At 33.5% G+C, this 16,483-nt stretch overlaps 1 protein-coding gene and 1 long non-coding RNA gene across 4 annotated transcripts in view; one reads left to right on the forward strand and one right to left on the reverse strand.

Moving 5' to 3' along the window:
- The window catches only part of LOC129920280 (GAS2-like protein pickled eggs), a 202,542-nt gene that overhangs the window by 129,478 nt on the left and 56,581 nt on the right, over positions 1-16,483 (reverse strand). For all 3 annotated transcript variants that reach the window (XM_056001599.1, XM_056001600.1, XM_056001601.1), the window contains exon 2: positions 12,077-12,743. In XM_056001599.1, the coding sequence (XP_055857574.1) occupies positions 12,077-12,250 (174 nt within the window). In that variant the 5' untranslated portion in view covers positions 12,251-12,743. The remainder of the gene's footprint in view (positions 1-12,076; positions 12,744-16,483) is intronic.
- LOC129920291 (uncharacterized) lies at positions 552-2,002 on the forward strand. Its single transcript, XR_008773220.1, has 4 exons — positions 552-738; positions 795-892; positions 950-1,057; positions 1,110-2,002. It is a non-coding gene; the product is annotated as an uncharacterized LOC129920291 (long non-coding RNA).

Here is a 16,483-nt window from a genome sequence, read left to right on the forward strand (position 1 = left end):
AAGAAACATTGAATTGATCCTTTTGAATAATTTATAGAAAGGTCCATCAGCAGCATTGAAGCACAAATTCGATAAGAAGACAAAGGTTGTCTACCTTGTATTGGTTCCGGAGATTTCAAATTAGATATTCCGTCTTCCTTTTTGCCAAATTTAATTGCCAGCATATATTTCTTCTTGCAGGTAGATGCAGATAATGTTCAAACTTTTTTGTTTGGAATATACTTTTAGAGTGCCAAAAAATTCAATTCGTAAAAAAGACAAAATGGTTGCTTTAACCTTGAGAATAGCATACCTTTAATTAGATAGGAATTAATAATTCACAAGTTTTTGCTTTGGGGTTCAAAAGAGTTGCGTATATTTTAGTTTTCTTAAGAGATAATGAGTAGTATCGGTCCTAAGGCAAGCATTCTCAGATTTATTTTAGCAATTTTTGAGATTTAAGGTTTGCCGATCTAAATGTTTTTTTTTTATCTACTACGTAGCGTCGCGTCGCTCGTGTCGTTCGGTTCGTATCATGTCGCTACTCAGGAAAGCTACTATGTACATATATTAATTAAAGGAATATATTTTTTAATAAAAAAATCATTTTATCTGTCAAATAAATTTGTTCAAATTCCTTTAAATTTAAATTAAATTTTTAAAAGAAAACCAAAACGGAAGACAAATCGCTTTTAGAAATAACAACATTCATGCCAGTCAATTATAACAGAATAGATTTCCTAGACAAGACTGTTAATTGTAACTTAAATACCACATGCACTAACTTTAAAATTGTTTACAAAATATATTTCCAGCCATAAATTAATTAGAGATTACAGAATGGGCTTGACAGTTTTTAATTAGAGACAGAGCATGGATTGCATTATAAAAGCTAAGCGATATTGCCACTTGGGTATGCTTATCTAATAAATTGATTTATAAACATAAATTATTCATTAAATATTTCAAGGAATGTTATGTACATGAGATTAAATTCTGACATTTTTAAATGACAACGTAAGCAATTAGTTGAGACTCGGAACTTATCACGTTGGATGTTATTTAGTATTTGACGGGCGTAAGTATAGGATCATAACATAACCAAAGAATAAGATAATATATTTTTTTAGCTTCAAGATCTCCCAAATTAAATAATTAAATTTGGTTTAAGCAAAACATGAATGTGATCTCTCTAAAAAAGATGTTTTAAAAAAACAGCAGTCATGACTGCAGGAAGAATGAAGAAAAAATCTTGTGTAGTTTTAATTGCAATAACCTGTAGGCCATCGTTGGGGCAACTTGTTTTCGAAGTACGTTGATTTTTTGCTTTAAACATATTTGATCTTGAAATTTTTATATCAAGGGGCACGGTAGTGCCCAGCCAAGTTCTCTAGCAACTTTGGCACTACACCCTTATTTACAGGAAACAACTCAGGCCATTTTCGACCCCCCCTCTAACTTCCACACCAAAGATGCTAGAAATTTCAAACTCGCTACATTTGTTGAGCTGGTCAAAACCAAATACCTCACAAAATTTCAGCCTCCCACGATGAGTAGTTTCTGGGATATAGGGCCTCAAAAATCGCAAAAACCGTAACTGACTCACTGACCCACTGACAGATCATCAACATTATGGAGAACTTCCCGATATCGTAGAAACTTGAAATTTTACACGGTGATAGGACTTGTGGTGTATACACAGGAAAAAATCGAAAATTTGAGATTTTCAATTCAGGGGGCGTGGCATCCACCCATTTCCGCTGAATTTTCATCAAATATTATAGAGCACTTCTGATTATCGTAGAATCTTGAAATTTGGTAGAATGGTTGAGATGGTAGTTTATACAAAGGAAACAATTTAAAGTTTGAGAATTTCAGCCAGGGGGCGTAGCAACCGCCCATTTTCACTGAATTTTCATCAAATATAGAAATTTTCAATTCTACAGCCATACCTTGAAAAAAGTAGTGAAATCACAACTAAAATATTACTGTTAAAAAAAGAGCCAAGTTCTCCTATGTTGAAATTATGCTGGCACAAAAAGTATTGAGATGTAAAAGTGTACCAAGTTCTTAAGTTTGGGTTCAAATTCGTATCAATAAAATTTTGATTGTTTACTTGGCAATTTTTGAAATAACTTTAAAAATCGGTAATTAAAAGAAAAATTGTCAAGAGAACAATCAAAATTTTATTGATACGAATTTGAAACCAAACTTTAGAACTTGGTACATTTTTACATCTCAATACTTTTTGTGCCAGCATAATTTCAACATAGGACCCTACTAACAATTTTGCTTCTATAATGCTCTACAGAAGCAACAATTGCATCTGTAAAGCTTTATAGAACCAAAATTGTTTGTCAGGGAGAACTTGGCTCTTTTTTTAACAGTATGTTTTTGTTAAGATTTATCAAATATAAAGAACAAACGGAGTAAACACACATTCCAATAATTACCTATAGATTTCAAAAATGGGTGCCTATTGTTTCGCCTTTTTTACTTCGATTTCTGTTATTTCGTTTTTGACACAATTTTTTTTGATTAGCTCGCCATCCTTTATTTGGGTTTTCGTTTACTTCGTATTTCGATCACTTCGCCCAACTACAACTTCGCCTTGTGTCTTCTTGATTTTTATTTATTTCGCATTTTCATTACAAGTCCAATGAGTTGTTTCGCCAAGGTTCATTTCGCTTTTAGTTTATTTTGGCATCTGGTTATTCCGTCTTCAGTTTTGTTGTTTGTTTTGGGTTTTGAAGACTTTTGGATTAAAGATATAGCAAATCGTAATAAAAGCCGTTTATTATCATCCCACTTGATCCATATAGATCATTAATTAACACGTATTAAAACAACAACAACATGAGATCTTGCTTTTCTTCAAAATCACGAATCGTGATCCTGGTGAAAAGCAAGATCTCATGTAGTTGTTGTAATACGTGTTAATTAATGATCTATATGGATCAAGTGGGATAGTAAAAAACGGCTAATATAAGAGATCTGTTACCTTAAATTGTTACGAATTCCTTTTTTTTTCCTTTTTTTGGGCATTTTTAACATTAACAGGCACCCAAAATGACGCGAATTATCCGCCACCATTTGTTTCGCCCATTTTTGTGTGGATGTTAATAGCCTAAGGGCGTTAAAATTCGCGCGAATTTAATTAAAGTCCAAGTGAACTAAAGGCCACTTAATTCCAAAACGAAATAATGAAAAAACGAAGTAATCAATAACAAAATAAACTAAAAACGAAGTCATAAGAAAACGGAATATAAGTTTGTCGAAATAAGGAAAAACGAAATAAATATAAAACTTAACAACAAAAATACGAAACAATAAAATAGCGAATCGACTTAGACGAAACAACCAAAAACCGAAATAAGAAAAGCGAAACAAACCATACCCTTCAAAAATGTATAAAAAAAATAAATTGACGTTGAAACGTGTTTGTTTCAAAGATGAACTACTTTTATTATATTGCATTAAAATAGGAAACCAACAATTGACATTTAATTTAAATTTAAAATAAATATATTATTTAACAAATACTTTTTATTGTATTTCCATTCTCTCTTATGCCTTCTTACTAGCATCTACCTTACTTTTGTGAGTCTTAAGACCTCACATACATCAGTTTCTTTTTAATCTACGACTCCATATCAAACATTTACCCAACCTGACATCGGGGATAGTCTAAATCACACCTCCAGTAACTCTTAGTTTTTGCAAAAAAAAACAAAAACTTGTTTTAATTTTTAGTTTTTTTTTTTTTTACTGAATGCTAAAGCTAATTAGTCTACTGTAGCTCAATTAAATAAAATTATTGATTGGAAAAAATACAAAAAAAAAAAAGAAAAGTACTTATCAGCTTTAGCTCGTTGGCAAATTAGCAATGGCCTCATTGCTTGCGCGCCAAGTCAGTTCTTATCAATCGAATATCATCGATCGGTCCAGCCAACATCGGCAGTAGCTTGAGCTCAATCGCCATATCGCCTTGCCACTCCACTACCACCTTAGCTTTCATGAGAGTCCAATTTTTACTCCACCAATTTAGAGGTGTATTAGAGGCGCTCGCCAACGCTTGGGCGTAAACCGTAACATGAAAATCAAAAATCCAATCACCAAGATACTGATGGGCAAACAGGTGGCCACCTAAACTGTCAGCGATGGTATCGCATCCCGAAATCTGAGTATGACGCCAATTTACGATGAAATAATTTTCTACTTCGGTGGTTTTCCAATATATAGCTAATATATAGCTACATACATTTATATCAGTCATCGGCGTTCTCTTTGGGTCCATACATGAGAGTCTGCTTCTGGTGGCTGATGCAGACAATTGTCCAGGTGGTAGCAGTGTTAATAAGTGACATGGTTACCTAATGCTAATTGATACAAAACATTTACACTGTTAGGTACTGATGGTTACCACTTAAATGTGATTTTGAAACATTTTTTATTGAAGACTAAGCCCATCGTGCTGACCCACAGTCGAGTCGTTCGGTGGCGCATTTTTGTTATGCTTTTTGATGGTGTGATAAAAACATTCATAAGCATGTGAATCTTGTTTAAGACGATTTACTTATGTGTGGGCTGAAAGACGTTAAAATTTAAGGGAAAGAAACTAACAAACATAATTCAACATGCAAATGACAACTAATTGTATGACTGATAGCTATTTCATTGGAAAAAATTTAAAAGTCTTGTGAGAGAAGAAAGACCTTTAAATGGTAACATGGCTTCCTCTCATATTAGACTTATCGCTAGTTGGACTTAATAGTTGTCAAAATTTCAAATCTTGATACATACAAATAGACACTCGTACTACGGCAGAATTTCGACGATTTACAGGAGAGCTTTTTAAAGTTTTTTTTTAAAGAACGCAGGGAAGTAAGTGACAATAATTATTGACAACGACACATTCTTACAAACCAAAAACTAAAAGAAGTAGGAAATTGATGATTACACAAGTAGATGCGAGTAGTTTTTGTTTTTCTCACTTTTCCTGTGCTTTTTGTTATTTTTAACTACCTACATACAAAACCCGTTATAAACAGCATTGTTCGTTTATCCGTGAATTTGATAACACTTGGTCAACAAGATTTTTGTCACAAAAACCCACTTTTCTGTAGGTTTAAGGGGTTCTGAAGTCAGAAATATTCTAATAGCCTTCGTATTACCCTTATGAAATGCATATTGAAGACAATCGAAACTGAAAAATTGCAAATAAATATTTCTTGATAAGTAAGAGAAAATTTGAATGGTGGTAATTTTAGATAATAGGTAGTGTTTTAAAAATAGTCATTATTAAAATTATTTTTAAAAAGTATTTTTTTTGGGTGAGTTAGAGCGATGGCCCTTTTAGAGAATAAGTTTTAAATTGTGGTTTTTTTTGTGTTCTTCAAAATGGTCATGGTCGCCTTGAACAAAATTTGGATCAAAATAGTTTTTTTTTAATGTTTTTTTTTTTTATTAAAAATTTATCTAGAAGTGGCCACAAAAAAGTTTTTTTTTAAATATGTTTCTAAGCTAAGTAGAAGATTCTAAAAAAACAACGTTATGTCCTTTGAGCTGTAACTGAAAAAATGTGAAGTTCTTAATTGGCTCTTAAGTGCTTTATCCGCAACAACAAGAACGATCAATAGAGGCCAACTCTTCTCATTAATTTCTCAATAGCAGAACAATTTGCATTCACCAGTAATTTAATGAAAAAAAAAATGTTACACATACACCACAGTGTCCCGTAAGGAAAATGATGAACTTGTTACTAATTCAACGATACATCTTTATCGTTGCATTAGTAACGAAACAAGTTGACTATTTTTTGCACAATCCTCTGATTGATGATATTACATAGTTGTCAAATCGAAATGTTACATGTAAAACAAGATTGTTAAAAGAATAAAAAGTTCGATTTGACTATCACTTGAAAAAAAGTAACGTATGCACATTTCGAATCCCAAAAATTATGTATGTATACAATATCGGAACACATTTCAGAGTATTCCTAATTTTAAATGTTTAACTTCTGATCAGCTTTTTGTGTTAAAAATGCTCTTATGGGCGTTGCATAATAGGCCTTTTTGATGGAATTATCAGCGTATCTACTTTGAACATTTTGAATTATCTAACCAGTTCTAAGCCAAGGTCATATTAAGTAATTCTAGTCCATTCAAATCGTAATTAAAGTGGAAAGTTCTAGTGTGATTGTTTTAAAGGGCTAACTTTATGTTTTTTGGGGTGCGAAACCTAGTGGGGTTAAGGGTTCATACCCATCCTCTATCACTTAGACAGTCTCTTGGGAGAAATCATTAAACCCTCCAAGAATATCAGCCTTATGAAAAAGTACATACATATCTCCAGAAAATTGTAGGTTCCTTCCATTCTTGCAAACCGGTAACAAGCACACAGTTGTTAATCAGTATGGTTTGTCCCTTCATGGATTCTTCGTGCAAAAAATTTGAACCGAAATCGATGAAGACATTTTAACGCAAATAAAGATTTTTAATAATAATGAAAATGATATTCCTTCTACTCTTTAACAAATAAGTTGGTAGGTAGGTAGGTAGAGATGGCGGTCGAGGCAAACCATGTTTGATTGACCCAAATAGCGCCGGATGCGCCGTTTTGATACCAAAACTTATGAAACCTGTGAGTGATAATTGGATTTATTTGAAATACATTTTTTTATTGGTTTTAAAAAAAAGGGAAAAACAAGTGTTAGGCAGTCCTAAATCCACTTTGTTGCATTTAGGAACGAGATCAAGTCTTTGATCTTTGATTCTGAGATGTTATCTATGACATTAAAGAATTCGCTCCCCAGAGAGAGTGCTCTATTCCTAGCAAGGGCGGGACATTGACATAGGAAATGGTAGACCATTTCTTTTTCTTGCTGGTCCAAGCAGCTGCGACAGTAGGTATTGTGCGGTATACCCAACTTTACTGCATGTTCCCCTATCGGCCAATGTCCTGTGCACACCGCAACGATTCTGCTAATATCTTTTCTGGGTCTAGAGATTAGGTCATATGTTTTGGATTTATTATAGGTGGGCCAGATTTTTCTGGATATGACGCAGCTAGTCAAGTTGTGCCACCTATTGTTAGCTTTTGTTAGGTATTTTAAGAAGATATCGCCCTTCATGACTCCTATGGGAATGTTAACTATTTCTGCTAGTGACTCATGAAGGGCTGATCCTTGCCTGGCCAGTTCATCCGCCTTTTCATTGCCTTCAAAACCACTGTGACCTGGGATCCAGATGAGAGTGATTGTGAGGCTTTCACTCAGTAATGAGAGTTCCTCTCTGCACTGCTGAACCAATTTGGAAGATGTCGTGACCGAAGCAATTGCTTTTATAGCTGCCTGACTATCTGTTAGTATAGCTATATTTTGGTTTTGATTTGGATATACTCTAAGTAATTTGCAAGCTTCTTTAATTGCCAGCAATTCCGCTTGGAATACACTGGCAAAGTTTGGTAGTCGAAAGGATTTTGAGATATTGAGGGATTCATAGTAGACACCCGAACCGACCCCACAGTCCATTTTTGAGCCATCAGTGAAAATGCAGGTGTCGAAGCCTCTCGTCACAATGCCCTCTTCCCAGTCTGATCTCGACGGGAAGCTGACCTTGCAATTCATTACAGTATTCAGAATAGGGGTGCAGTAGTCCGTGGGTGTCAGAAGCATATCCGATGGTATTAAATAAGTTGACTTTTCTTATATTTAAAATAAATTTTTTTACTGTAGGCTTAAATATTCCTTCTACTTTATGCACGGATTCTGTGCGATTGTTTCGCACATAAAACACATATCTGCGATATTTGAATGTCACATTTAACGAGTACAAGTAGCAATATCTCTACCGTACATTGACGCTCTGTGTGTATAATAAATCGCATTCCTTCATTATAAACGAGTACCAGGCTTCAAACTACAAAGTTTTCATCCAAAGAAATATTATTTAAATTTAACGCTTCATACCCACTCGACAACCGGATGGATGCATTTTATCACTACACCATTTATATGAATGAGATTTAAAACTGCTATAGTAGTCGTAGCCCCCTCGCCGGTCGTCGTTGCAGCCGTGGGGCCAAATTCACTTAACTATTGACTCAATAAAAATGCTTTTATCTTTTATGTAGCTGTTCCAAAGTCATCCAATTCATTCATTAGGTAGGTACTATTTCCCCTCTCGCGCACTTGCATAAGGGTCAACTCAACCATAGATTATGCGCGCGAAAGATTAAAGCCTCCATCACACCAATTACTTCCCAAAGAAAGAGGATTCAAAGATCATTACTCTAAGGGCATATTTTTCTGTTTTCAGAGATAACACATGGTTTCGTTTGCCATTGGCATTTGTTGAACTATGTATATGTCTGGAAACCTCTCCCAGTCATATTTATGTATATAAATGATGGGGGAGATTTCCCGACGACTACAATGACGAGGAACAGTAAAAGCATTACTTAAATTTTTATGATGGAACTTTAATCACGCACTTGAAACTAGGGAGATAAATCCATTGTATAGAGGCCTCTATCCTTACATAGCATCTGCATGCTGCTTCTGCTCTAGCACCATCAACAGAAGCGCATGTTCATCAAGTGCTCTTTTTTCAAACAACAATTTTTTAATGCACATATCGTCTAAACAAATAAAAAGTTAAACACAAAATAATCAACAAGAAAATGGAAAAAAAAAACTATTTAAAAACATTTGTTTCTCTTTTTTCGGATTTGTGTTGTTTTGTTGTGCAATAAATGCGTACGAATGTTGCTGCAACAGGAGCGGTTATAAATTTTGCGATTAAGGGGTCGTCATATTTTGTTAATTTTTTTTTTTTTTAAGTTATACTGCGTCGGAGCAAAAATTTCCTTTTTGACAAGAAGTGTCAAAGAGATTATCGTGCTAAGCACCATGTCGCCATTTCAAAACAGTGCTGACGCAATCGCCATCTCCGAGATTGACAATTGGGCAGCATGCAACATGTGGAAGTGAATGTGGCAAGTTGCATGTGGCAAGTTGCATGAGGGAAGTTGCATGTGGCAAGTTACCTATATATTTCTTTTGCGGTGCGTGTTTCTATTAGAATTATTAATTCCTGTGAGTGCGAAGTATGACTTCATTCGCGTGTACATAGTGTATATTTAAAGATTATACGGAGAAGGTAAGTGCTTTTTAGTTTTAATAAATACCTCCCAAAATCTTCTAGGTAGTCAGTGCGATTTTTTGAAACTTTATATACCTATCTCAGTTCTCAGAAACAATCTAGGTATAATCAGGTAAGTTTTTCAGTGCTAATTTAACTCTGAGTTAATCAATCCTGGAAATGAATGTATCTCAAACTCAAGGATTAAGAAGGATGTGGAAGAGGATTTAGTCCCCAATTAGGTCTAAGCAGTTGAATTTTGTTGGTTGGTAGTTTATTTTGAGCAGTTCAGAAAAATGTGAGGATTTGAAGTTTGTGGGTTGGGCTTCTTGGCAATGAAAAATGGGAATTAGTAGCAAATAGCCTGAATCTTCTCCTGTTCATATATGGCTGTAAACAAGCAAAACCAAAGTTGTTTTCCCCTTAAACAACCACTTTCCCTTTTATATCCGCTCCTGCTTTATAAACAACATACCACTGCAATGCACTAGCATATTTGTTGGGGGAGGTTGGGAATCAAGAGAAGATAACAAAACAATATAAAATAAAAAAAACTCTTGGATGCGACACGACTGATGTATAGATATTTATGGGAAACTATTTTCTTGCTCCACTCCCCAATCCATAGCACACAGAAGGAAACAACAATAAAAGACAAAAAGTTTTTTTGTTTTATGTGTTTACTTTTTTTTGTCACGACTTGGAAGTGTGAATGAAATTTAAGCTGCAGACAGACTTTGATGTCTCGATATAGGTTGTATATTTTGTTTTGTATCCCTTTGTGCGTTTCAATTTATTTAGAATTAGAATCGAGCGGTGTTTTGTTTGTTTCTACTTTATGATGTAGGTATAGACCTAATCTAGTTGAATAAATGGAGAACTAAAAATAAAAGTTTTGTCAGTAAGCTTAAGTGAAGGTACCACAGAAGCAGCATCAATCAAGTTAATAAAATGATTGAACTTTAAAGTCATAATTAGATTTGAAATGGAAATTTGATGGAAATATATGTTAGGACGATGCATATTAATTGAGGTTACAAGTATTTTCAATAAACAGAAATAGTTGTTTATTTTCTTTTATTCACTTGTGATTGTTTGTTGAACCATTTTCAAGTTTTTCTACATTTTTTTTTTTTTCATTTTATCGATTTTTAGATTTTTCTTGTCAGTCGCCTTGAAGGTAAACAAATTTAAGGGAAACACATATTTAGTTTGGGTGAAATGAGACCTAAATAAGAAATCGATAAATCTAAAATTTCCAAACAAAAAATTGTTCAGTGAGTTTCTGAAAAGCACCTACAGAGATTTGTATTTGGTTATTCGGAAGCTCTAATTTTCGTAGATATAACAGTTCTTGACTTTTTTAGTTTAAGGGATGTATAAAATCACTAAATGGCTAGTTTCTGGACAAAAAAGATCGAAAGTAATATTTAAAAAATTTTATGGTTTATGCTTTTATGGTTTTTTAACAAAGAATACACATTTTTTGGACAAACATTTTGTATCTACCAACATAGCTTTCGTCTAGATCTAGATGAATACATCCAGTTCAATGTCGCTGTTCTTCTTTATAGAGCGATTTAGCTTTGGCCTTAGGATAAGCCTCATTTGTGGAAATCAAATCTTTATTTGCTTCAAAGCTGCTTTTTTGTTCCTAGCTGGTTTAACACTTTGGCTGCCATGTCGTAAGTTTTCGTGCGACAATCAATATGAAATATCATGGCTTGGCAGTCAAAGGGTTAAGGTAATATTGATTTATCAAAACCACGAATTTTGTTTTTTTTTTTTTCATTATTTTCAATATTTTAAAAAATACCTTTCTTTAACATGTGCTTCTTGTAAATAAATAATAAGACTGTCAAACAATTCTTAAAGGTTTCATTAAAATGTTGGAACTTATATATGTACATCAGGAAACTGTATCACAAAGAGAATATTTTTAACCCTGCTACGGATTTACCACACTTTCGATCGTTACTCATTGATAAGAATTGGTTCTTGACGTACTCCAATCTGACGAATTAAAAAGTATGATAATCTCAACGCGGCGTAAAAAACGTTCCCTGTGTGAAGAGGCTCTAGGACAGCCAAAGAAACTTATTAGCAACTTTTCCGACCAGTCATCACTCATCACCTAGAACTGGTGTACCATCCCATAACTAACCATTAAGGATGGTTGGGGGAAAAATGCCGAGGATCCGCACCTGACTTTTCTTCGAGAGCGAAAAAAATAGTATAGTATCAAGAGATTCGTAAGGAAACAAAAGTCATGACTTTGGCCAAGTATCTAATACTATCAGAAAAAAGACTTCTCGAAAGCATCACAAATCAAAACAACGCAAAAACGACATCCCGAACCAGGATGTGCACATATTTCCAATGGACAACGAGGCAAAAAATTACAGCTCACTTCAAACCCAACCAATCTAACACATACAACACTACACCACAACTTAAAAACCCGGGCGGAAAACTGCGAGGACAACCTTTAAGCAAACTTTGAAATTAAGTTTTCCAGCATTTCATTAATTAATACGGCTTAACGGGGGTTTTGATTATTAATTTTTCGATACCTACTTTATTTTGATATTTTTTAACATTCTAGAATATTAGAATGTTTAATAGGATATCTTCTAAAACAGTTCGTGTATGGTCATGTGGAATATGTTAACTATTAACTAGTTAACTAACGTGTAACTATACATAAGTATGAGTACACATACCTCTATTTTATAAAAAAAAAGGACCAGTGAAGAATTCAGCAATACTCTAACACCTAACATATTCTGCAAATAATTTTTATATTTAATCCTTTTTTAACTTGTAAGCAATACAAAATAAAAATCTGTCTTTTCCAAATGTTTTAGTCGCCTTTAATCACTGATCTGGATAGGATTATCTAATCAATATGCTCGTATATTTCAATGATCAAAAAATAATAACAAACTAACCTTGCATAGCGCCACTCCAGTGTCCAATCTGTCCATAAAGTTTTCGGCATTAATCAACAACTCCGGATACATCGTGCTCAGCCATTCAGCTAAATCCTCCTTCATGGCCTCGAGGTATTCTTCGCTAGATTTGAATGGCCTATATGGCCTTGCTTCCAGAAGAACTGTTGTCATCTTGGCGGTGTTTGTTGTTAAAATTGGGATTTCTTTTTGTTTGGTGTCAAAGGCAAAGCTCTCACTCTCAATAACAAAACAAAAAAAAAATAAAAAACAAAAACACCACCGTAACCTCACTCCACTTCGTTCCTCTTGAGACTTATTTTTGTAAAATGTTCCTTCGACTTCCTGACGTAGTATAGTGCCTTAGATATTGCTGTTCTGATTGCTTTTTAGATTTTTTTTTTATTTTAAGGAGCTCATTTCGTTGGATATATGGTGTCCCCTTTTTTTTTCTTTGGTGGCTGCAATTATATGTACGCGAGGACTTTTATATCTGTCGTCGGAAATATAATAATATCGCGTAATTAAAAATATCGATTTTTTGGGTTGACGTTTATTTCTTAGATTTTTTCTCTTGTGGAAGTAATTAAGACGACTGAAGAAAGAGGCGAATTTTTCCACCCTTCGACTCGGTTAGATGGTTGAGTGTCATTTAAAATATGATTATCTGTGGAATGAGAAATGAAAAAGAGGCATTTTGAGTAAATTAAAAAAAAATATTATGTTGTGTGGAAATAAATTTATACTTAAGAAATGCAGATAAAATTTGATGCATTTTTGGTGCTTGTAGGCATTGGCATTGTAAACATTGGGATAAAATTATATTTAATTTAATATATCGAACAAAAACCAAGATAGTTGCGTGTATCAAAGTATTAAGCATTAAGTTTAGTTTTAATTTTTAAGAAATGTAGTGAGAATTGAGAAACATTTATCAATATGGTTTTAATCTCTAAACGATGTATGTTGTTTAGTTTCCTGTACAAGAAGGTACAAAAAGGTTTGCCATTCAAAAGAAATAATTAATACTAAAATGCTTTTGTAGAAAAAAATTTGATTGACATCGATTGAATGGTTACCGAGTAAGTCAGAAAAGAAAAAAACCGTTCTATGACAGGTACAGTTAATAACGGTTCATAAAAATAAAGGCTCGTTGACAAAAGATCCTCTTTATTGGAGAAACAAACAATATTTCTTTTTCAAAATATGTTTTGGGACAATTTAGGAGTGACTTTTTGAAAATGTTCACAAAAATTCCAAGAAATCTCTACTTGTATTCTTAATTTTTAGCCCGAAAACCATGTGAAATACGAAAATTCTTTTCTTGCTCCTTTTTTTGATATTCAAAATGTACATAAAGTGTCCTACTGTTGTGTGACTTTTAATTAAAGCAAAAAAAAAGAGTCAGCATATCTTTTGACACCCGAAAAAATGGAATATGACACCAATCATTTCGGAAAAATGTTTCCTGTCAAAGCCAAGGAAAAAAAGGACCATGAATAAACATGATGCGTGAGTTGTAATACAAATTTGATTTATTTCATTTCTTTTTTAGTACTTGAGAAAGATTGAGGGACGGACATCATCACTCCCCTTGTCAAGATTCCTGCACCCATTTCATTGAAATTTTCCATGATTTGGGGAGAAAAGAGCTCAACATGAACATGAACACTGCATTGATTATATTATTTTTAAGAACAAATTTTGTAAATGGAAATGGTTTGCTTTCGTTGCATGGACTATCGAGCAAGGCAGTCAAGCATTCTTGAAGAATGCCTTTCGTTATGATGTGGTAAAAAGTTCAAAGAACTTTTTCAAATATATGTGCATTACATTGAACATTTATTATTTTAAAATCATGTGGTTGATCATAGTTTTTTGTGTAAGAGGGAATATTCTTTAAGTTCGGCGCATAAAGGTGTAGGTATATTTAGTTACTACAACTAAATAAAGACGAGAATTACACTGGCCAGCAATTTTCAACTTTTTAAAATTTTCCAGAAAGATTTATACCTAATTTTATAGATTTCGGTTCAGTTAGCTCAAACATCATATAATACAGTCAAATAAGGTGAAAAAAGGGGTAAACCTCGCAATGAATTCTAATAGACATTCTATAACATACCTCAAAGGTATGTTATGTTATAGGCATTCTATAACATACCTCAAAACTCAAACAAAACTAGAAAAATTTCATGTCCGCAAGTCGCGATTTTCAAGGTCAAAGCGCGAAATGGAGATTTTCAAAATAAGCAAAAATAGACAATGGTATTAAATACACATATGATACATGATTTCAAGGTATCTTTTAATGCTTATTCATAAATTGCCACTGACTATTAAATAGTAGTATGTATTTGTGTAATCACGTTTATCAATTTTATAATTACATGCAAGGTCCTCGAAACATATACAATATACAAAATATAAAAAATGCGTTTTATTGGATTTATAGAAGTAAAATAAGACATATTTAAAAGCTCTGCTACGACGCAGATTTTTAAGTCTGCAGAGGCTGTATCCAATTTATAACCTTCATCCTTTCTTATCAGAAATACAAAATTTTCCTCATTGAGACCACCAAGGGATAAAATTTCACACTTCTTATTATGCTCGCACCCCTTTAAAATCTTGTTTTTTTTGTGCTTTGTGCTACGCTGTCTTTAATGTATGCGCATTCATTGCTCGTGAAAATTCCCCCATTTATAGCATGAGTTTCGCCGCAATCAAAAAGTCGCATAAATTTCCCATCAACAAAAGCAAAGACGAAACCTATACGATGCATCCAGAAACAATTATCATAAATTGCCTAGCTGCTCAATGACCATGAAAACACACTGCATTACATTTTCCTGCTTCTATTCCAAACACGGCCGAAGTGATGGCGGCCTTATGCCGTTGTATGTTGATTTTGTTGTTGGTAAAGGAAACCCAAAGACACACTCTTAACAGGAAACCTAATTTTTTCATGCCCTCAAGGAAAATTTGAAGAAAAAAAAATGTTAAAAAATTCGCTGCGCATTAGAATTAAAATTCACTGATGTTTACCTTGCTATAGTAATCAGGTCAGGTATTTTTTTTTTTTATTATTTTTATTTTTTCTTGTTTCAAGGAAGTATTGACATTGTGCAATGGAAACAATTAATTCAATTAACTTAACGAAAGTCTGTTTTCATGCAATTTGTTAATTGTTTTGATTTCTTCACAAAATGCGATGCCGCACAGTGACTCTGTTGGATATTTTTGCAGTAACAAAAGTCAAAGGATATACGAAACTTGCAAGAAACTGACAGTTAACATGTCGATATAATTGGTACAGGAACATTTCGGAAGCACTTGGACAATATAAAGAAATTAATGTAATATGATACATATTTTGTTGGTTAAATTTTTAAAACTTAAAAAACTCTATAGTTTATGAGAAAAAGTTTAAAAAAAAAAATCACACAAGAACCCACTGTATACAAATACTTACGTCCGTCTGAATACTGCAACTCTAAATCTGATGCAATCATCTTGAGGTTGCGTGCTTCGCGTTTCGGTTGGTGGATTTTTAATTGATCTCTTCTGTGTTAGCTACCCGTGTTACATAACAGTGGCAGATTGTAAATAAATTAATAAGTTTTATCTGTATTTTGCATAAACATTGAACGAGGATAATTTATTTACTGTAAATGACTTAATCGTTTGTTGTGGGTGAAACTGAAGTTAATGCTACAAGTTATGACTATATGGCTTTGCTTTGGCGGCAGCAAAATAGTTGAATAGTTTTTGCATCGATACCGCAGCCGCTTCATGACATTATGGTAAATTAATGCAGGTGTACAACAAAATCACAGATACTGATCACAGGTACTGATAAGTTTAATTATTGTTAAATTGTGGAAGTTGTATTGGGTTTTTGCTTTATCCATCATAAGCCTTGAACTCAGTTGGTTGAGTGATTGATTCGGGAAATTCTAAGTTATTAATATAGTGTCAAATTCGGCCAAATAAACAAAATTCGGCCAAACCTTTGGTTTCGGCCATTTTAGGCCGAAGTTTTGGCCGAAGCCGAAGAATCTGTGAAAATCGACCTTCGGTCGGACACTACTATTAAATTTTAAAGAATTGACTCCTTATCACTTTCAACACACACTTGCGAATTACACTGGTCTGCGATGAAATCCTCCTTTAAATAACACTATAGGTACCTTTCTAAAGGATTTTTGTGTGCTGATTTCTAATCCAGAATTGGTCTAGCACGTCACGTTTTTTCGATATTCCCGTTAGAAAATCTCGAAGACCCATTTATTTGCTGTTTTCGAAGCAATATTTTGACGTAATGTAATCTTTTTCAACTTAATTTGTTACGGTTTATGTTTTCTTTCCTTCTCTGAGATAGGTATCTAAATTTGAGTAGGTTTG

The sequence above is a fragment of the Episyrphus balteatus genome, chromosome 4 (genome assembly GCF_945859705.1).
Source record: "Episyrphus balteatus chromosome 4, idEpiBalt1.1, whole genome shotgun sequence".
In the NCBI taxonomy this organism is placed as follows: domain Eukaryota; kingdom Metazoa; phylum Arthropoda; class Insecta; order Diptera; family Syrphidae; genus Episyrphus; species Episyrphus balteatus.